Here is a 24246-nt window from a genome sequence, read left to right on the forward strand (position 1 = left end):
AAAAACCAAATAACAACAACAAAATAACCTGGCCAATTAAATTTTCTTTCAAACTAGTTTTAAAGCTATAGTCGCAATACTTTTTTACCTATCTAATTCCGCCATTTAAGTTCCTGATGGTGGTATCTATCTTGGTAGTTGTTCTAGTTATACATTTAGTGCTGTTCTGGTATCCTGAAAAGCATAGTGAGGATCTTATCTTACCAGGAAAAGTTTATAAAATATAAACTAGCTGGGATATCATCTAGGGAGACTAGGGCTGAAAAACAGATCCCAACAAGTCTAACTTAGAAGATATCGGAGTCTCCTTCTGGTTAGATAGCTATAGACCCCACAAGCAGCTTAATAGTGATGTATACATGAATTAAAAGTATTAATAATTAATGAAATTCTTATTAAATTTTTTTTCTATATAAAACATATGAAGCATGAAATGCACCCATCGTGATCACTGAACTTTTTGAACACAATAATGGGAAAGTTAAGAGAAAATTTTTAATTTGTTTCTAGAATGTATATCCTAGAAACAAACACTAAAACAAATAATTTTTCTTATTTCTGGAGTTTTAAAATGTGTGCTGCATTTTGATAGTTTTGTAAAAATAATTATAGTTTATACTGCTGATCCCCCATACTTGGCAAAAAAATGGGATGATAAAATTTAATTGTGACTTTACTCACTGTAAATTCTCTAAATATGATCAGGATAATTTATTTTCAGACACATTAAGGAAGAGTGCTTGTTACAACTGGGTACATAAAATATTCTGTTATGCTATGAATTTATTTCCAAGTTTTAAAATAACCAAGACACAAAAAAAAAAAAAAAATCAAAGGCCATTCACTTTTAATCAACTGAAGTAAGTACAATTCTGAAGAAAAATACTGAAATTATTGCTACAAGAAAACATAAAAAAAAAAAAGAAGTAAACTATGACTGCATTCAGATATCTTTGAATCTCCATAATTATAAAGAAAATTTGATGCCTGCCACAAACATTTTTTTGATTGATTTACTCCCATTAGCATTATAATCATTTTAGCATACAAGTACAGCTTTCTTGATTTGAATCTCAAAGTTTAAACCATTAATATATGACTATTGAAGCGTATGCTGCAAAGATCAACAGCAATATAAAAGTTTATTAAAATTCTACAATGGATAGATACATGGTATGATTAGCTGTCTTATCAGTGCCAAGATACAAGAAACCCTACTGAGAGGGGTTTTTTTTTTGTACCACTTCACCTTCTCCAGAGAAATGCAAAGTATTCAATTAACAAATGGTACTTATCATAAATATTGCTATTCTTTGTGGCTAAAAGTACCAATATAAACAAATATAAGAAATGAATGTCACAATGAAATTTGAGATGTGTTTGAAACCAATGTTATCAAAAGGATATCAAAAGAGGTGATTTTTGTACCTCTTGATACCTTCCTTTATTTGGAGATTTCCTTCCAATATTCCATAACAACATCCACAGAGTGGTAACTAGATGGTAGTCAGTCAATGCAAAAGCTTTGATATGCAAAACTTGTCCATGAAAATTCTTTGTATATTTGGCTGGTCATTCAGCGTGTAATGTTATGAAGGTATGCTGATTATGAAGTTATATAAATCATATATTCTTACTGTTTGAATGAAATTTTTAATTTCAAGAATAGCAAATATGCTGCAAGTAGGAACACTGATTAAATTTGGACATCAATTCTCGGTCTCAGTTTTTCTCTCACAAAAAGTTATTTCTGTTTGTTTTTTTAACTAATCATTTATAAAAATGAATAATTAAAAAATAAAACAAATAATAAGATGGAAAACAAGAATGTTGTGGTTTGTCATCTTAAATTTAATTATCGCTTTTATATCACTTTTCACATGATATAAGAGTATTTTATTAATTTTAATAAATTTAATTATAATAGCATTAGATTTCATTGTACCTGGTGCAGCAGTTCACAACTTATGCTATATGTATAGATAGTGTGGTATATACTATTATGAAATGGTAGATGAGGCAAAAAATTGGTAAGTTACCTTTTAAATAATAAAAAAAATGTTAATGCAATAAAATGACAATTTAGTAGCTGGTACTTAAAAAAAAAAAAAAAAAAGGCTAAAACCCTTGATTTAATGAAATTTAATTGTGCATCACTAGGAATGCATGCATTCCTGATGAAAGGAGGCCACCTTTGCAAATTTAATGATGCACATCCCACAATTTTTGCATATAACCTATTTTTCCATTTGTTTTTGCTTATGAATCTAGAAATTTCATGCTTAATAACTGACTTGATAGTGATGTATCCATGTACAGAAATGGCTCTTTGTGTTGAATGTCAACAATTGGCCTTCCTTTCTTTTTAACTTCCAGAAAACAAAAGATGTACCTAAAATAATGTACCATTAAAAAAATTAAATAGGCAATTTATCATTAAAAAATAAATATCCAACTTTCAATCATTACTTCATGAAAAAAATTGCTAGCTGGATAAGATAGTGAATTAGTTGACTAGTTCTTTCAAACTGTAGTCAGCTTGAAAACAAAATATAATGCCAAATAGAATGTATAAAGTCACCGAGGATGAGATAAACAGTTTTGGAAGACTATGAAGAAATCTACTGAAATTACAGGACTTTGCTATATAACGACTCAAAGATTTCTGAAAACATTTCACATACGTCTACAAAAATATTTTCATAAAATTTTAAAGAAAATCCTTTAAAAAAGTGATTTTAAACACTGTTACTAAAATTCAACTGTCTTAACACAATTACTGCACTATATTATCCTTACATCTAAGTAAGCAACCCTATCATGACGAAATATGGACACACAAAAAATTACTACTATGGACATAATTTTGACATAGCAACCTATCATTAGTATGTTCTTAAGTCTATTATGATGATAAGTAAACGAATATGAGGGCAAAACTGATGAAAGAAATGAAAAGAAATATGTACCACATAATTTATTTAACATCAGACACAAAATTAAACTGTATGAAAGACTAGGTGTACTATTATAGCAAAAATTACACTTGGCAAATTGCTTGTAGATAAAGCTGAGTTTGAAATGTGTGTATACATATAAAAATTTATTAAAATAACATGACATATGTAACGTCTTAACTGAAACTACCACAATGTACTATACGTTATGAAATTATCTATAAGGATACAACTGTATACTAGTGTACAGTTGCAAACTAGTAAGTATGCAGATGTACTAGTTTGCAATGTAACTGTATATAAAAATTAACTTCTTAACATAATTATATTCCTACTAGCTGAAACACAAAGCTTAAAATCGGTCAATGTACAACAAAACAATCTTTAATAAAATTTTTTTCAATGAAATAAATGATCTCACATGTTATCCTGAAATACTTTTTTTCACACATTTTATCCAATACAATTTACTAGTAATGCACTTCAGGTGTCATATGAAACTAGCACTTTAAAGGTTTTATTATCCATTTTTAATGCAATAACGTTTTAATATATATCTCTAAAAAGTAATCTGCATTAAAGTTGTCAAATACTACACTGAAAAAAAAAATTACTTCTTTTTGCTTGGTAGGATTTCTCTTCTGGCATTATGGCACAACTAGAAAATTAAATATATATATATACACACATATATATATATTTATTTATTTTCAAACATTAGAATTCTGCTGCACTCCATTTGAAACAACATAACAAATGCAATTAAAATTTAATATTATGGAAGATTCTTCAGGAGACATTCTTGGGCACTTCCAGTTTTAGTGAGGAAGACTAAGTAATGCTATAAATATCCTGCAGTGCATTTCAAGTGGCAAATGATGAATGATATAAATTAAATCAGAAGAAAATACTGGCTACTAGTTTTTACCAAGTCAAGTTAAAAACACAATAAAAAAATACTCTATCAAGCGAGCAAGATATCGTGGCTTGTTATCTGCAGTAATACAGATTAAGACATTTTGAGAAAAGAAACAATTTATACTTAAATATTAAGATTCTACACAAAAAAACAAAACAAAACAAAACAAAAAATTTTATTCTGTGATGATGATTTATCTTTGGAGGTGGCCACCTGTGTGTCTGTATACACTTTGTCCTTTACCAGCCTGCACAGCAGTAACAGTTTTATACTTACTGAAAGGGACAGTTTCAGATTAAAGTTGGTTGTCCAGACAACAAAAAAATGAGTTAACGTTAGGCTGTACGCTCATTCACGGGTATAGTACACTCTATAATATAAAGTTTTTGATCTCCATAGTGAATAGGAATTATCAAATTTCAGCAGATAAACACCCTGACCAGGATACATATGACTACCTGCATATACTTCTTCATGACAGTCCCTTCTGTAAACTGGTATAATAATACTAACTGGTGGTCGATCTGCTTGTGGCACACCTTTCTCTACATCACTTGGAGTCTGGTCAAGGTCTAAACAGAAAAAAGGAATGAATGTTTTTTGTAATGCAAAATTATATACAAGTTATGAAGCAGAGCCAGTAATATGCTAGTTAATCACCAAGTAGATGGTTATATTTATGAGGCAATTCTCAATTAGATATCTGAATATTCAACAATAAATAGAGAGTCAGAAGGAAGTTCAGTAATGCCCAGAAATCTCACTGTGTGAGAAGTTTAGTCTAATTGAGTATTACCTTAGGATAATTTAATTCAAGAAACAAGTTATTTATTTATTTTTGGTTTTTATGAGCATTAGTAACTAAGGCCATATTGCTCCGGGATATGCGGTGGTCATTCTCTGACCTTTCCGCATCCTCCGTATTTGGTGGTGACGGGCTCGAACCCCGGTCTAATCAAGAAGCGTGTGCTATGCACTGCTGCTCCTTCCCACCTGGCTACGGAGGCGCCTAGGCTCCACTGGAGAAGAGACAATCACCAAGTTGTGATTTGTGAGAAAAAGATCAAGCGTGTTGGCTGTATGGTTAGGATTTTCCGGTATTCTTGTAGGTAAATGAACAATCTGTGCAAGGTCGTTAGTAATTGCAAAAGCCTCAGCATCTCGACCAGTTGGGTCGGTGTGACTAGAAAATGGAAGCCAGCTGGAGTTGTGAACATTAAAATCACCAAGGAAAATTACCTTACTGTTAGGAGAGAGGAAGTGAAAGAGCTCCAAGTGATTAGTGGAGTTGGGAGAACGGTAGAGACAACAGATGAATTTGACACAATGAGGTAGAGAGATTTTAAGCCAGAGAAGATCAAAGAGAGGAGATTACAAATTGCCAAGTCTCTGACAGGGAATATCAGAATGGACATATGCACAAGTACCACCTTTGAGGCGAAAGGAATTATACAGCGAATAATTTGGGCAACTGAGATGAGCAGTAGTTGAATTAACCGATAACTGAGATTCTGTCAGAAAAAGTATATGGGGTTTGGAAGACTGCAAGTGGAAATGGACACCATTGAGATTAGAATTGAGACCACGTATATTTGTGCAATGAATTAGGAAGTGTTTGGGAGGTTTAGATCTTTTCACAGATAAGCTTACTGTATTAGTTTGACAATTCATCGTGTATTCAATAGTAAGAAAAAGTGGGGGGGACATGCTGTATGAAGTAATGAAATTTTTGGATATGGCATACCATGATAAGAATATACTCAGATTCCTTGACATAACATGGCCTCGACAATGCCCCCCCCCCCCCCCCCCCCGCATACACACTACTCGGACTTCCTCCAGTCACTATCTGGCAGAGTAGAGGTAGCAAGATTATAGACTAGCTGATCTGGAAGCCTCCTAGAGAGTTACCAATAGGTTCGGTCCGGTGTACTAACTAGCAGCCGGCCTGCGAACACCGTTTTAGAGCTGTACCCTCGAAATGTAAGGAAGATTGGATCTCACCACGTTGTTCATCATAACCTCAAAAGTCATCAATCATACTGCATGATGGAAGAGATGGGGAGGGTTGACCGGAACTTAGCTCTGGAGACTAAATAGGGGTTCCACCACTTCACTAACAGTAAAACTTCACTAACTGCACTAACATAGTAAAATATCTGATAAGTGATGTAGCAATTGCTTTATACTTTTATATGAGACTTGTCTCTTTAACCACAAATTCTGCTGCATTCAGAAAGGTAAAATTAAAAATAAAATTGAAAAGAGAATTAAAAGAAACTTTCTCAATACAAAAGTGTACACATCTGCTGAAGTTTACTACTATTAAAAACTATAATGGATAAAAGGATGGTTGAGTGGGAGAAGACAGAGTGGTAATCAATGGGTACTAATCTTCGTGAACTAATGTTATTAGTGGAGTCCCACAGGGTTCGGTGTTGGGTCCACTGTTGTTTTGCATATTTATCAATGATATTGATGAAGGTATATCAGGCTTAGTGTTGAAGTTTGCAGATGATACAAAGGTTGGCAGGGTTGTTAATGACAGTAATGGAAGTGTGCTACTGCAACAGGATCTAGAAAATTTGGGCAGATGGGCTAAGAAGTGGCAACTGAAGTTGAACCTTGACAAATGCAAAGTACTGCATATGGGTAGAAATAACCCCAGAGAAACGTACCAACTGTGTGGTACTACACTTAAGGTGGTAGAAAATGAAAAAGATCTGGGAGAAATTGTGCAGTCAGGTATGAAGTTTTCTGAGCAATGCAGACAGGCTGCCAGGGCAGGTCATGGGGTGTTGTCAATGATAAATAAGAATTTTCCTAGCAGGGAAAATGAGGTGACTGTTCCTCTGTATAAGGCAATGGTCAGGCTATGCCTTGAGTACTGTGAACAGGTCTGGAGGCCTCATTTCAAGAATTTCAAGAAGGGCAACAAGATTGGTGAGGGGAATGAAGGGATCCTCTGACCAAGAGAGGCTTAAGTCCTGCAAATTGCAGTGGCTGGAGACTAGGCACCTGCGCAGTGATTTGAATGAGGTGTATAAGGCCTTGAATGGTTGAGCACGCTGAATTCTGATGGGATCCTTCCATTTGTTCAGATTATGAACCTAAGGGGGCACAAATTCAAATTAAGAAAAGACAGATGTAGAATAGATGTGTGGAAATTTGTCTTTAGCTAGAGGGTGGTTAATTGCTGGAACAAACTTCCATCTGTTGTTGTGGAAGTTGATAGGTTAAATAATTTTAAGGAGGAACTGGAAAGGCATTTGGAGGGAATGGTGTGATTTTTTTTTTTTTTTTTTTTTTTTGGCTGATGCTGCATAAACTCAAACACTTGCTTTCTTGCATCACATGGATGGCACTACTGCTACTACTACTACTAAAACGGGGAATATGAGGGAAACCAAGAGTTCATATGATCATTTGCATTTGGTTAAGAGACAGAAGTAAAACTTAACATTGTATTTATTCCTTAATTTGTATAAAATTCCACGATTCCTTGTTTTATACAAAAACAGCACACAATTAAGAACATAAAAGGCACAGACTGTTAAGAACATTAAAGGATAAATTTTGCTTGAACTATTTGACTGCTAGTGCTTCTATATTAGTGATTTCATTTCCAAATGGGATTTCAATTTTTACTAATATCTGTGCCGAACTTACCAGAGGGAAGTGAAAAGTAATGTATATGCCAACTGAGTTCCATTCTGGAGTAATTACTACTAAAACTTAACTAGTGGTGAGTATTCCCTAGTGTTTGACAATGTACTGGAACTGAATTAGACTACATTATTTATATCCTGAATGTTCCACTGAGATTAATCGTGATTTAAACTGGAGTACTTTATTGTAGTTTATAATATCTCTTGCTGAAATTTTAAGTAACATGCTAATTGATTATGGTAAAGAAAAATAATTTTAATGTTTTGTGCAAAGAACTCTTTGGTGTGGGTGAATTCTCTCTATGCTTATCTTCTAAAATGATGCTATGTATTAACTGTGGAGGATATTTTCTATTTCAAAAGGTATCAGTTTAATACTGAAACTCTTTTTATATCATTTTCATTAGAACTATTTTACTACATTGTAAACTTGTGCATATTCAGGTGGTAGATGACTTTCATCAACCGGTGAAATACCACCACTTTGCTTATTGGAGGCTTGAAGTGGTGAAACCCATGTTTAGTCTCTAGAGCAAAGTTTTGGCATCCCCCTCCCCCCATACTTCTCCTTCAACCCATGCATGGTACTAAGTACTTTGGTTTTGATACCTTTCGTGTTTGGGGTTTTCATAAAAAAAAAAAAAAAAAAAATATATATATATATATATATATATATATATATAAAAGAATTTTCATTTGTGTAGATTTTCTGTGGATACATATCTTAATAGGAGGTTTTCTTTGATAAAGTAAGCTTCAGAAAACTAATGTAATTGTGTTATTCTAACACAAGAGTGTGCTTTAGCCTATTATGAATAGAATTAAATTATTGAAAGCAGTTATTAATGGTTTGTGCTCATTGGTAGTCAACAACACAACTCATTGTCCACATAAATGAATAATTTAATATTTAAAGGAACAGGATTTAAAATGAAATCTATAGATTCCAAGTAAATTTCTGTTAATAGGACCAAAATCCCTAAATACATTAAATAACCCATAAACCTGTTTATCAATGGCTGAACTGAATTTGAAATGTTTTGCCCAAATAAGAAAAGTAATTACCATATTTTTCCAGCCAATAAAACACACACATTTTAGAAGGAAAATTTTTGGAAAAAATATTTTATTGTATATCTGAAATGCAAATTCAGAAGTATTCATTAAACAAAATGTCAATGAAAGGGTAGCCATTTACTCATTTACTAACCATTTACTTATTAAAATTATTTAATGATCAAAAATATTAAATTAATCCTTCAAATATATTTTGAAGGATTAATTTAATATACAAATTAATTTAATTAATTTGTTAATTTAATTAATTTAATATACAAACAAATTTAATATTATACAAATAATTTTGAACAAAATTATTTGTATAATATATAGTGATGGGAATCAAATATACATTGTCTTAGCAAAAGTCATGGAACATTTGTGGTTATGAACAAAACATCTATTTATTCCAGTGGGCTCCAAACTTTTTTGGTCGCGCACCCTTAATTTACTTAAAAGGACTAGCGTGCACTCCGGGATAAAAAATTAAATATATAAGTTTAATATATATTTTTTTATTTATAAATCATTTACATGGAAGTCATTATATCTAAAATCACAATTTTAAAAGATCACAAATAAAAAAATACAAAACAAAACTAAACGTGCATGATCGATGGCATGATCAAATAAAGCCATGAGATCAAACAAAGCTGCATATGGAAGTATTAAAAAAACATTTATTTATAATTTTTATTTTCAATTACGTTTCGAAAAACTAAAGTTTTCATAATTAATAAAGACAGCCATTTCCCGACTTCAATAAGGGTTGGAACTCTACGCAAGTCGGAATTTCCCTAAATGCTTATGCAGCACTGGCAAATTTGATTGAAGAAAAAAAATCATACATTTGGATCATATAATTTTAGTCAATATTTTCCAGGTAAAAAAACCTGTCTTATGGTCTGGAAAATACAGTAATTTAATATTGTTTAACTGGGGCTGAGTTGTATGGTTTTTAGTGGTGTACGAAGTTTGCATAATTGCATAACAGTGTGGTCAACATCAACATTAGTGTACAATAATGTCACCAAACATCCATTTTTTAACTGAACACTAATCATGCATTATTTGTAACTCTAAATTTTGAAAAATTCATAAGAGAGATGAGCTAATCTTAATGAAAAATGAGATATTAGCGGTCTTATTTCTTCTGGTCTGTAGATTACTACCACTCTCATTTGCTTCCAACTAACTCACAGCACAGATTCTATGCTGGCAGATGTAACCATAAATGGAGCACTTCCACAAAATCCATTTGCCAGTTTCTCTTCTGCTCTAAGGGACATTCAAAAGTGCAAAAATAATCAATAGGAAATATGTACCATATAATTTGCTTGGTTGTGAGTTATACAAAAGACCACATTTACAGAGATAGTCATGTTTCTTTACATTCCCTAATAATGTTCAACACAGCATTTTTTAGCCATTTCATGCTTCAGGCAAGTGTCACAATACTCTACCTAGTTTTCTTAGATTTATTGACAATATTTATAACATTTAACAGGGTTTTAAAACATGCCCCTCTGGTGACAAAATTTTGAACTATTTTTGATTTGTGTTTCTTAAAAAATTCCATTAAAATAAAGTATAATTATGAAACTTTTCTGGGGCTTAGTTTTTCCAGTTATTTTTTAAAAATACTTAAAAGGCTATAACCACGTTGATTTCTTTGTTTCAACAGCCTTACATTTTTAATTTATTTAATGATATGCATGAACATTTGGTATGTAAACATTTGTATTTATCCCAAGGATAAATACAAATGTTTACATACCAAAGAACAAGGAAATGTAAATTAGAATAACAAAGTAATGCAAGAAGCTTTTTAATATGGATTGCTTGTATGTGTGTGCATGAGAGAGAGAGAGAGAGAGAGAGAGAGAGAGAGACAGACAGAGTGAGAGACAGCGAGCAAGCATACCTTCTTCCTCCTCCTCTTCATCTTCACTTTCACTGATGTGTACTGATACTTGAGTGCCTGGATTCTTGGTCCATTCAAAGTACACTCCAAAACCTATATCATAGCTATCTGTTGAAAATTCCCAAAATAAACAGAATCCATCTTCGTGCGTGGGAACTCTCACTGTCACTGTTTCACCATGACCAACTTTTATAATACCATCACCACCTTGTTTTCTGATAGAGTCTTTGAATTCTTTAATATCTTTACAGGTCCACATAGAAGCTGCAGCTATTGGAGGCATATCTGTTGAGAAGAATTTAATCTGTCAGCAAATTTCATAATTATGTACATATAATTTCACAACTGAAAAGATATTCAATAAAATACTTAAGAAAAGTTCAGTAATTATTTTTAATAGTTTTAAGGCCAAAGAACGTCAATATTAAAAAGATAAACTAAAAATATCTCTCACTGCATTTTTTGGAAGTAATAAATGGCAAATTAATGGCTAATATCATCAAATAACTAATTATAATATCAAAAGAGCAAAATTATTATATAATAATCATAACACGAGGGGCATTGGAAAAGTTTGTGGCTTGAATATGAAATGGTGGCAGCACAGTGTTAAAAATTTCTGTACTTATTGTATAACACTTCAAATAATAACCAATCAAGTTTCATGCAGTTTCAATAATGTCTTTATTTAATTACAGGTCCTTAAGTCAACAAAGTTGTCTGAATGAGGAAAGATGTGGAGTCATCCAATATTTGAGGGAGAAAAGGGATTAACACCAAAGGCAATTCATGAGGATATAGTTACAACAATGGGGGAGGATGCCTTTTCCTATTCCATGGATAAGAAGTGGGCAGCAGAATTTAAACAAGGGAAAGAAAGCCTGGAAGATGACCTATGCTGAGGAAGACTTGCAACGTCTATCATTCCAGTTGTTCATGTGTGCATGATCTGGCATTGATTAATCAACGAGTGACAGTTTGGTACATTGCCACTGTCGTAGGCATCTCATCTGAAGGTGTGTAGCAACTAATAACAGAGGTTCTCATTGCAAAAAAGGCATCAGCATGATGATTTCCACAGTTGTTGACAGCAGATCAAAAATGTACAAGAGTTGTTAAGCGAAGTGAAGGGAAACGAACATCTGCATCGTTTTCAAGGTTTGTGACAACGGACGAGATGTGCGTCCATCACTTTCAGCCAGAGACAAAGGAAAGTTCAAACAGCAGAAACAGTTCTTCTCACTCTCAAAAGAAAGCCAAGTTAATTTCTCTGCTGGCAAGGTGATGGCATCAGTTTTTTGGGATGCTGATGGAGTGTTGCTAGTGGATTACCTTCAGCAATGCCAGACAGTCACAGGGGCATATTATGCAAACCAAGTAGAGATATTTTCATGAAAACATCAAAGACAAATTCTGAGATAAACTCAGCATAGGGACCTCATTCCGCCAGGACAATGCACCTGCTCACAACTCTGCCACTGCCAGGGATGCACTGCATGAGTGCAGCTTTAAAATCTTAGACCATCCCTCATATTTGCCAAATCTAGCACCATCAAGCTATTTCCTAATTTGAAAAAATAACTGGCTGGCATCCATTTTCCCACTGACAGTGACATCACTTCTACAATGGATGCATTTTTGGAGGCCCAAGAGAAAACTTTCTTTGCAGATAGAATCAACATATTGCAGTATCAGTGGAAAAAGCATATTGCCTCGAAAGGGGACTATGCCAAAAAGTAACATGTTACCAGTCTCCCAAATAAATAGTTCGTAATCAGGTCACAGGCTTTTCAAACACCTCTCATATAATAAGATCAGTTAATTAGCCTATCGGTACATAAACAGAATTTGGGCATTTTCTTTACACAGCTAGTGACAAACAGGGAGCACAAGTTTCAATTAAGTGACATCTAGGTGATGATACAAAATAATAGAATAACAACAAAGTATAACTGCTATATCATTATAGCCATACAAAATGATCAAATTATAGATAAATAATCAATAAAAGCAAAAAAATATATATAATAATAATAAAGTGTTTGTATCATGACATGGAATATGGTGCACAAAGGACAATACTTAATTACCACAATTAAAGACTGTAGCAATGCTCAAAGGAAGAGAATGTAATATAACTGATTATGATAGACAAAAACTGAACTGAGGAAGAGCTGACAGCACATGAAAACTAAAAATGAAAAAATAAACAGAAAAGTTGTTGTTGTTGTGGTGTTTTCTGGCGCAAGGGCTACTTAGGCCATATTGCGCCTCCCAAATTATTGCTTTTTTACCTATTATGCTATTCATAGAGAGGTTGCTGTAGATCTGAAATGAAACTAAAAGACATTCATCAGGCACTGCTGAACAAGTTACATTCAAGGAGTATATGTTTTACTGTAAGTGGGTACAAGCAGAGCGCACACTGCGGAGGATCGTTTCCTGTAAGCAGATAGAGATGTGTGAGGTGAGTGTGACCTATACGAGTTCTGGCTAAGATTACTTCTTCTTTTCTATTTTTACGAAGGCTAGAAGTCCATAATTGTGGTTCAGGTTTTATTTGGAATAGCTTGTTATTTGTTTGCATTTTCCACAGACGTGTCCATCGTTCCATAGATGTTCTTCGTATATTATGTCTATAATCAGGATATGGGACTAGGTCATTTGTTGAGGATATGATGGAAGGATACTTAGCAGCACTGTCTGCACGTTCGTTTCCTGGAATACCACTGTGGCCAGGGCTCCACGAAAAGATAAGTTTTCTGATGCTCATGAAGACGCATCAGCTTATGTTTCATGAGCTTTAATAAAGGATTTTTAGGTGGGGAAGTCCTTTTCAAAGCTAAAAGAGCACTCTATGAATCAGTATATATTATACTTTTATTTATTGACATTAGCGAGATGTTTTCCAGAGCAAGCTTAATGGCATGGAGCTCAGCAGTATAGCTGCTGCATTCGGTTGGAAGTGAAATAGAAACAGTTGTATTAGGGAAGACAGCAGCTGCACCCATTCGATTGTCAGACTTTGAACCATCAGTATAGATCTTGGTAAAGTGGGGGTACTTTTGTGAGTGAGCAATATGTAGTTGTTGGATGTTAATATTTGCTATAGACCCTTTACCCCATTGCTCAAAGTATTCATCAGAAGAAAGTGTGAAGTTAGTCCACGGGGGATCCGGATCTTTTGTTTCTCTGATGATATTATCAAGCTGAATATTCCAGCTTTCTGTTAGATTCTGCAGTCTGATACCAGAAGGCCGAATTGTTCTAGGTTTATTTGCATAATGAGTTTTCAATTGAGGATTATGCAACAGTGGCCAAACTGGATGAGTAGGCAGGCTTTTAATTTTAGCTGAGTAGTTCATCAGCAACATCTTTCTTCTGATGCTAAGTGGAGGTTCGTGAGCCTCAACATAAAGACTTTGAACTGGTGATGTTCTATATACACCTAGGGCTATCCTAAGAGAAGAATGTTCGATGGGTGCAAGACAGACCAAGGTGCTCTCCCTAGCTGAGTCATAAACAGGTGCTCCGTAGTCTAGCAGAGATCTAATTAGAGATTTATATAAGTGGAGCAGGGTATAACGATTGGCACCCCATGATGTACTGGAGATGACCCGGAGGATATTTGTTTTCTTTGTGCAAGTGGTTCTTAGATACTTGATGTACTCCTGGAAGTTTAACTCCTTATCAAAAATTAGCCCTAGGGGGTGAATACTGTTCACAATTGGTAGTGGATGATCGACCAAGTGCAACTCAGGTTCAGGATGCATTGTGCGCTTGATGCAGAAATGTATAGCTGTGATGTAATGTATAGCAGAAATGTATAGCTGAATGTATAGCTTGTGGCTTGACAATTTGTATCCATTTTGTGCCATCCATAATTCAATGTTATTAATGGATATTTGTAGATGCCTCTCAATATAGTTCATATTCTGGGAATGGCAGGATATGGCAAGATCACCTGCATAGAGATATGAGTCAATGGTATTTGGAATGCTGTTTGTGATGTTGTTTATTCGTATTGCAAGCAGAGTGGCACTAAGAACAGAGCCTTGTGGGACTCCTTCTTGAATGTATGTTTGAGATAAAACCTGCTGGTACCTCACTTGGAAAGATCTGTGCAGAAGGAAGCTTTGAATAAAATATGGTAAATGGCCTCTCATATGAATAGAATGGAGATCTCTTAGGATACCGTAGCGCCATGTGGTATCAAAGGCCTTCTCTATATCAAGGCATATCATGACGAGATGTTGATTCCTGATGAATGCATTTCTTATGATGGGGATTCGGCTTTGGTCATGAGGTCTAGGAAAGATCTATTCTTCGGAAAGCCAAACTGATTATTACTGATTATGTTTTCGGATTCAAGGTACCAGATGAGTCGATGGTGAACCATTTTTTCCAAAGTCTTACTCAGGCAGCTGGTTAGAGAAATTGGTCTATAGTTGTTAGGAATCGAATGGTCTTTTCCAGGTTTAGGTATGGTTATTACGTAAGAATGTCACCAGGAAGTAGGGAATATATGTTCTGCATATATTCTATTGTAAAAGTTTAGCAATGAAATTAGTGATTTCTGATTGAGGTGTTGAATCGTTATATTGTAGATTCCATCAGGGCCAGGAGAGCTATTTCTTGAGGTATATATAGATTCTTTCACTAATTTCATTGCTAAACTTTTACGATATGTTCCATGCTGTGTTTTTTTCTCTTTTCGCTTTGTTACAATCACCATTCCACCAGTGATTAGTATGCCGATGGTTTCTTATTTGAGACTGTGGGATGGCGGCTTTTGCAGCTGTTAGTATCTGCATTGTGTTATGATCGGTGACAGTGTCAATAGCAGAAGACTCTATGATGTCATCATCAAAAGATACATGGCTGGTAAATTTTGTCCAGTTTGCTTTGGAAAATTTCCATTTTGTTTTTGTTTCAGTTTGTTTGGAATGGGTGGTTTGAATACTACAGATCAGCGGATAGTGGTCACTATTTAGAGGACTGTCATGTACTGCCCACTCTATAGTTGGGAAGAGGATCGGAGAGCAAATTGAGAGATCTATTGCACTGGTTGACCCAGTAGGAAAATGGATATATGTCGGTAAGCCGATAACACAATTCAATAGTGTCAAATTCTCTCGGTCAAGTAACATTTCAATGAGTTCACCACGTCCGTCTGAGACCAGAGATCCCCATAATGGATGATGCCCATTAAAATCTCCTAGTAAACAAATAGCAGGAATATATATTATATAGGAATTTTTATAGCATTATATAGGAATTTACAGCATTATATAGGAATTTTTCTAGCAGGGATAAGGAGGTGATTATTCCCTTGTATAAGGCAATGGTCAGGCCACACCTAGAGTACTGTATACAGGCCTGGAGGCCTCATTTCAGGAAGGATGTAGAGCTGCTGGAACGAGTACAGAGAAGGGCAACTAGATTGGTGAATGGGACAAAGGGGTTCTCTTACGAAGAAAGGCTTAAGTTTTGCAAATTACAGTGTCTGGAAACTAGGCACCAGCGGGGTGATCTGATAGAGGTGTACAAAGCCTTGAATGGTTTGAGCATGCTCAATGCTGATGGGATTCTTCCTCTAGCTCAGAAAAATCACCTGAGAGGGCATAAATTCAAATTGAGGAAAGACAGATGTAGGATAGATGTGCGGAAATTTGCCTTTAGCCAGCGGGTGGTTGGTGGGTGGAACAGACTTCCATCCCTTGTCGTGGAAGTTGATAGCCTAAATAAGTTTAAGGCTCAGCTGGACAGGTATTTCGAATGAACAGAGGGGTGAAGTGGAAGTGGTTATTTTTATTTATTTATGTTACTTTTTTTTTTTTTTTTTGGCTGATGCTGCATAAGCTTGCTTTCTTGCATCAAATGCCTCTACTAATGCTAATGCTAATGCTAATGCAGGTGGTAACTGAGAAATTAGATTTAGCAGTTGCTGAATTGTACATGATTGGTTCGGCAGAAGATAAATTGAGGCCAGTGTCAATGTGATACCGATTACTATACGGGTAGCAACAGCTTCTAATGGTGTTTGCAATGGAATGTGCCTGGAGGGGACTCGTGATTCCACTCGTATAGCTACTCCTCCATGGGGGCTATTAGTTTCAGATCGATCCTTTCTGAAGATAGTATAGTTTTTGACTGAAACGGTGAATTAGTTCACATATATTATCAATATTGCTGCGAAAACCTCTGCAATTCCATTGTATGATTTGTTCCATTATTTGGTTTTGTGAGTGGAAGAGGAGACTGTTTGCTTTTTGTGAGTGGCTTGTTTATATCTGTCGGATTTTGATTTTTCTTTTCTTGAAAAATTTGGGCGTCTTGAGTCATTGCCTTCCATATCATCATCTGCATGTATTCCAAGCAGATCTTCTGAGTTGGTGGTATCATCTGTGTCCATGCTTGAGGGGCGAGATTTCTTCACCTCAACTGGATCTAATTTTTGCAAATTTTCCGCTGCTTGACAATGAAGATGTCTCTGGGATGGAACTGTCAGTGGTGTATTACTGCATTGATCGAGCCCAGTCTGAGATCGATGTATCTGGAGGGATGGACACTTCTGTCTGACATGCTACTGACTGGTGACTATAAGAAGCAGAGGCACAAGTACATTTTGGATTACTTAATCTTACTTGTTTTCTTGCCTCTTGGTAGGAAACTTTCTTTTTGACTTTATATTGTATTTTTTCCCCCAACTTCCAGAGGTTGCAGTCTTTGGAGTATGCCGGATGGCTGCCGTTGCAATTTGGACACTGTGGGGTTGGTGCCTTATGTGTGAGTTTGACACCCACAGTTTGCACATGTTGCATCTCCACGGCATGCTGTCTGGGAATGGACGAATTTCTGGCATTTAAAACATCTTAGGGGGTTCGGAATATATGGCTGAACACAACAGTTTAAATATCCCGCCTTGACTGAAGCTGGCAGGTTTGGAGAACTGAAAGTTAAAATTATACTCCGGGTAGGAACTAAACTGCCATCTTTTCGGATCATGATCCTCTTTGCCTGAGTGGCTTTTTGTTCTTTAAGTTCCTGGGCTATTTCATCTTCAAGAACGTTCAATAGATCCCATTCAGTGATCACTCCCTTTGAAGAATTGAGGGTGGTATGTGGTGTGATTTGAACTGGGATTCCACTCAAGGATGTCAGACTTAATAATAGTTCAGAGTGTCGAAAATTGGTGGTCTCTATTAATAAATCTCCAGATTGGAGACGTTTCACCATTTTTGGTGAACCTGTGGCATGTTTGAGGCATCTCTGAATGATAAAGGGGGAGAGCTTGCCCACAGGTTGTGTTGACAGAGAATGTATTATCAGGAATGCTGGTAATTCCTGTCTGCCAATGTCTTTCTTCATTCTCTTCGAGAGAGAGAGAGAAGTCATGGTCAGTGTTGTGAATGTCATTTGGTTGAGAGCTCTTCAGCTCTAAGAGTGGAAAATCACTTGTTTCCATCTCTGCTCCTTTTATCCCCGGGGGTTGTCTTATCCCCCAGGTTACCAGCCCCGCCACGTGGGGACAGGAGCAGTGCCACCAGTGACCAAGCGGTTGTTGAAGTAAGTAAAGGGTTAGTAATGAATATATAGAATAAAAAAGAAAGGTAGATTTCCTCTCTCGGTTCTTAGTTTTATCCTTTAAAGTACAAAACCACTTCAAGTAAACAAAAGAACAGGTGACGCTAGAAAACAAACAAAACTATAACACTTTGGGAGAGCACTATATATTCGCAGGAAGAAAATCGCTTGGCACTCAGGGCCAACATAAAAGATTAATATTCCAAATAGTAGTACCTTATTAAAAGTGCACAAAAGAGGTAATACAAGTTTACTGCTGAGGGCATTATGAATTTTCATTCTGAAATTGGAATTAGTTAAATATAGTGCAGTATCAATTTGTAGCCAGGTTAATCTGAGCATCAACAGAATTAGGAAAGATCAAAAGATTTCAGTTTGCTGACAAGGAGACCACCAAGGTTTTTGTTTGTTTTCTGGATGGGAAACATACCAAGATACAGTCAGACCTCTCCCTTTAACGAACTTCCATATAGCGAAATTTTCTATGTAGCAAACTTTTTTGATTTCCTCTTGGAACAAGGCATTATCAAGAATTTCAAAATGCACATACTGAAAAAAAATTATACTGAGAATAGAAACCAACCAACCTGTAGATTCTATTATAGATTTGTGGATGTGCATATCAGAGTTGGCACAAGTGTGGATTCAAAATGTCACTGAAACAACGATTAAGAATTGTTTTGTGAAAGCAGGTTTTGCTAAAATGCTAATTAACAGAGATGAGAGGGCTGAACTATTAGAAGACATTGAGCAATCTTGGGAAGAGTTCCAAGGGAGGTTTGATCGAGGTTCAAGGTTTGATCAGTGGAGAAATTGTTCTTGACGAATTTTTAGGAGTTGATATGATGTCATAGTAGCTGAATATCCGAGCAACTCCAACATTTTGGAGTGTTTGTTTGTTGTTTGTTATTTGGTTTTTGGGAGCATTAGCAACTAAGGCCATATTGATCTGGGGATATGCAGTGGCCATTCCCTGACCTTTCCGCATCCTCCGTATTTGGTGGTCACGGGCTCGAACCCCAATCTAATCAAGAAGCGTATGCTATGCACTGCTGCTCCTGCCCACCTGGCTACGGAGGTGCCATTTTGGAGTGTATTTAAAGAACCAGTGACAATATCAACAATGAGTTGGATGAAAATGAGGACAATATTAAACCTTCCAAACAAATGTTGGCAGCATTTGAAACTTTGCATCGAGGCCTTTAGTGAGAAGAAAATATAACAGAAAATATATCTGAGTGTTTAAAGTTTAAACAAATGTGAACATTTTTATGAACGGACAGTAGAATCCGGTGTACAGTAGAATCCAGTGTACACCAAAATATAGCCAAATATTTTACAACATAATTCTTAAAAGTGTACTAATAAATTGTGAGCATCATGTAAATAGTCATTTCTTAATATGTATGCATTAATAAATTGTTTTAAAATGTTAGAAAATTTATTCATTCGCAATTCTTTCCCATCTTTTACTATATTTCATTGTTGAAAAGGAAGGTCATATTTCTTTATAATGAAATTTCTGTATAATGAATTTTTTCAAGGGAACGATCAATTTCGTTATATAGAGGTCCGACTGTATTTCCGATATGTCAATTGCTTCCTGTAAAAGCTTAAATAGATGTTTAGGTTAGTTAGAAGGTAGGATACACTATTTTTAAGTGCAGGATGTTGGTGAAGAGGTGTATGCAATTAATGTAAGGGATTTAATTAATAGCTCACAAATTGTTATGACGCTTTTCCTTGTTGTTTGCCGATGAGTTAAATGTAATCTGCACCATTCCCCAAATGAAATGATAACCTCGCCAATTTCAATCTAGCCTTAATCTCTCATAAAAACAAAAAACTTTATATAAAACAGTGTGATTAAACAAACTGAACATTTTATATCAGATATTTAGAAAAAAATAAACATGTCATTAAACTTATTTGTTTTTCAAAGTACCTACCAAAGGTACTAATTATCATAAAAAAATACCTTGTTCCATTCACAATCACTGAAATATTACTAAAAGTTTTTATTTTAAAAATAAATTAAAAAAACTAACCTGATTCTTCTTCACTAGTTTCTCCTCCTGAACTTTCAGTTGGTTGGTCCTCAGTTTTATGTTTACTTTCAACGTCAGAAGCCATATTATTCTGACACTGCTGGTTTAGATGTTGGTTGTTTTGATTTTTAATTTGTTGCTGAAAAATTTGCTGCATATACTGCTGATAGTGCTGTTCCTGCAGTTGTCTAATTAATATTGCTTGCTATTAGCAAAGGGTTGGGTAGAGAAAGAAAAGTCATGAGTAACTTATTATAATGAATATTAAATGACAGAAAAAAAAAATCTATATATAAAATCTAACAAGTTTTACTGCCAGAAATCTCACTCATGCTTTTTAGCATGTAATCTTACAGACCTAGCCTTTATAAATTAATATAATATGAGATATTGACATTCTCATCCTTCCTGGTACAAACAATTGAATTTGCAAAATTTTTAGAAGAGTTAATAGAGATAAAAGTTTTGAAAGCTCTGCTCTCTTATGCTCGGTATCAAACACAAGCAAGGTTTAGTCTCTAAGCTGCTGTATGTTAACTTTATCGGGAATAATGTGAATAACCATACCCTTCAAAATATTTATGAGAATATGAACTGAAACAAATAGTTCACAGCAACCAGTAAAGTTGCAATAGCGTATGCAACAAATTTTATACTCTAGATTTTTTTTTTAGGGTAATTTTTACATCTGATATAAGTAATCTTTTTTAAACAAAATTAAAAATGAAAATTTGTAACTTTCAAACAAAGGTTCACTCAAAGAAGCATGAGAAATATTTGACTTACCATGGAAAGAATGAAGCAACTTTTATTCAACACAGTCATCTCTAAAGGCCAGAAACTCATGCAATGTTCCTTTGACTTTTTCTGGACCTCTATCCACTCCTGCATAAATGATATCATTATCTGTCCCAAGCGTTTCCCATTTCAAATGTTTTTCAATGCATGGGAAACAGATAGTAATGCAAAGAGACCATACCTGAAGAACACGTGAATGTGACAGCAATTCCTAACCTAAATTATTGATGATTTCTATCCAACTGGAAGCATTATCATACAGGAAGATGATCTCTCCCTGGAAAGTTTTCCACAATATTTGAGCTTTAACTGCTCAAGAAATTTCAGTAGCAAAGAAATATTTACTCATAATGGATTTACCTTTTTGAAGGTAATAAATGGGTATTGCATCACTCCCTTTTTTACCCCAATAAATTGATGCTACCACCCTAGTATCTGATGGTGCCTTTTGATCTTTCATGATACCCTTTATGGACTGTTCATCACAGTGGTCCCTGAATCACTGTGATGAATCCAAGTTTAATCCATAGTTGTCATCAGCTAGTTGGCAAACTTGCTTGAATCCTGGACAAATTCCTCAAGAAATCTGACCAGAATTCAAGCAAGTCTGCACAATTCACCCACCCCCCAACTTCTGATCTGCATTCAGATCTTTTTTTTTATTAAGTTTCCTTCAAAACCTTTTCACAATTTAACAGAAAATACAATATTAAAAATTTTGTAATAATACAATATGTAAAATTTTAAAAATTTTGTAATAATACAATATGTAAAATTTTAAAAATATTAAAAATACAATATTGAAAATACAATATTAAAAAAATACAAACTTTACTGAAATTTATGAAAGAAATATTATGAAAAATATAGAAATTTTTCATAAATTTTAAGATTTTCTTTTCTGTACTGCAGAAAACCCCAGACTATTGTGACATATATGAAATGCTCTTTTTATGGTCTTCTTGCCACATTTTTTTTTTTTTTTTTTTTTTACTGATGACTTCAGAAGAAAAAAATTGATCAGGTGACCATAATGCTCTTTGTACATATCACAAACACTTCCCACTGCTTCAAATGACCATACACTAAGTATGGCAGTACAACACAAACATTAATATTTTCATGTCTTTTTTCACAATAGCATGTGAACTATGAAAAATAAAATGCTTCACCAGAAGCACACTTTCTGATTCATTACATAGGGTTCTATCTTTAACTGACCAATATATTGTGACCAGTTTCAGAACTATCTGGTTTCATCATCAGACAAGTAGCTTCAACTATTGCCATGCTGAGCAGTGAATAAATGTATCAAATCTAAATGAGCAGCAAAGCAGTGTTCAGAAGAAACCTTTCAATTAAAAATATAACTTTATGATAATTAAACCCCTATTAGTAGGCAGTATAGGCTCAATGCATTAATCAAGTAAAGAATGCAGGGTACTATTTCAACACAGGAATTGAAATAATTTAAGAAATAACACTTTTTCTGTCTATGTAATGAATATAATGTTTTTCTGTAATAAATAAGGTTTACTACTGGATAACATTATCTGACCAAAAATGTTATATTAGTTTCTTCAACTATTTGATAAATGCTTTTTACTGATCGTAAATTTTAACTATAAATAAATTTCCCTTACATAATGAAAACAATTTTTTTTCTTCTCGTATATTCACAAATAACTTTATCTATGATATCCTTACCTGTTCGGGATTTCCTGGATCCTGTTGCTCAGCATAAGCTTTGAACTGATGGTAAGTCTGCCTATTAAGGGCTTCTTGTATTAATCTCCTGTAACGGCACACATACAGCCCCTTCAAATACAAGTTGGTAAAAATAACAAAATACAAAAAAACTTAATTGTGTAAACAAAAATAAAGAAGAAAATGCACATAATAATAAGAATTGGCCCTTTTTAGAGGTCAGGAAAGAAATACAAACAATATTCTTTGACACCGTCCAGATGTGAAAACTGCCTTAATTTTTAAAGTAGTAAAATAAAGTCTGCCTATAGAAAAAGACTTTTTAGCAGTTTCCTTCTTTTCCAGTTATTCTCTTTTATATATAGGGGACTTTATTTTTCTAACTTTAAAAATTTGTAAGTTAAATTTCCTGTCTGGTTAGTGCCAACAACCGTTTGTATATAAGAATCAGAGGCGGAATGGGTACACTGTTGTTTATTCTCCTGCATGTTGATTTATATCTGATGAATGTTTTTTTTTTTTTTTAAAACCAATATTAATTCTAATGCTACATAAACCGATATTCAAGTTACAAATTACATATGAATAAAAGCAATTTTCCACTTACGTTACAAACAAAAAAAATTTAATTCATAACTACTGATCACTATTCCGAAAGTAATTAACTCTAAATAATGATGCTAAAAAGCTTCAAAGTCTAAAAGTAGCCAACTTAAAGTTATCTAACGCATTTACAAAATGATCAATTACAAGGAGTGTACAGGCAACCCCTGTATAACACAGTTTCACTCTAACACGGTATTTTTGAGCTTTTGTGCAGGGAAAACTCTGCTATTATGTTGGATGTAATTTTTCAACATTTCCATTCTTTTTTTATGAGTCCCTGCTTTTGGCTTGCTAGTTGTTATGCAATAATATATATATATATTTAAATACATATTGGGAAATCCCAGTATTTTATTTTGTTGGGGAGTCCCCATGTTAGGTTCTGTGCTATTGAACTTGTGGAAAAAAAATCTAGATTTCAAGGTTTTATTACTATGCATAATGCGCCAGACCATCCAAAAGATTTAAATCATCCAAATGTTGAAAGTTGTTCTTACCACCTAATACAACTTCTTTAACTTACCTTTAAAACTCATTACACCAGAAAATCTTTACAATGTATTTTGGAAAAAATTTATTCCGAATCTATTGAAGTGATGGAAGAATGGAAACATTTTTCAATTGTGGAATGTATCGGAATCATAGCTTTATCGCTCAAAGTAAAATCAACCATCAACATTAACTGTGTGTTGGAAAAATGCATGGCCAGAGTCAGTCCATTCAGGAAATATGGTTGAACTGACAGAAAATAGAATTGGTGCAATAGTAGAACTTGCTAAGTTGGTAGGAAGGGAAGGTTTTGATGATATGACTACTGAAGATGTTCAAGAATTACTGGTAGGAAAAGAGGCTGGTGAAGCAGATTTGGTGTAAATGACAATGGAGGTAAATCAAATCAATTCAGAGGATGACAGCACAGATGAAAATTCCGAAGTTCCAAATTTTACACTAAAAAGCATACGGGAAGGCATCA

At 34.4% G+C, this 24246-nt stretch overlaps 1 protein-coding gene across 1 annotated transcript in view; it reads right to left on the reverse strand.

The window, feature by feature from the left end:
* Positions 1-4036: 4036 nt before the first annotated feature.
* Positions 4037-24246, reverse strand: part of LOC150084964 (Golgi resident protein GCP60) — a 100439-nt gene continuing 80229 nt past the window's right edge. The window contains exons 5-8 of the mRNA XM_090375673.1: positions 22668-22755; positions 20163-20367; positions 10528-10812; positions 4037-4448 (exon numbers count right to left, since the gene is read on the reverse strand). Coding sequence (XP_090231799.1) covers positions 4225-4448; positions 10528-10812; positions 20163-20367; positions 22668-22755 — 802 coding nt within the window. The 3' untranslated portion in view covers positions 4037-4224. The remainder of the gene's footprint in view (positions 4449-10527; positions 10813-20162; positions 20368-22667; positions 22756-24246) is intronic.

Source organism: Mastigoproctus giganteus, chromosome 6 (genome assembly GCF_048544385.1).
Source record: "Mastigoproctus giganteus isolate SK-2022 chromosome 6, ASM4854438v1, whole genome shotgun sequence".
Lineage (NCBI taxonomy): Eukaryota > Metazoa > Arthropoda > Arachnida > Uropygi > Thelyphonidae > Mastigoproctus > Mastigoproctus giganteus.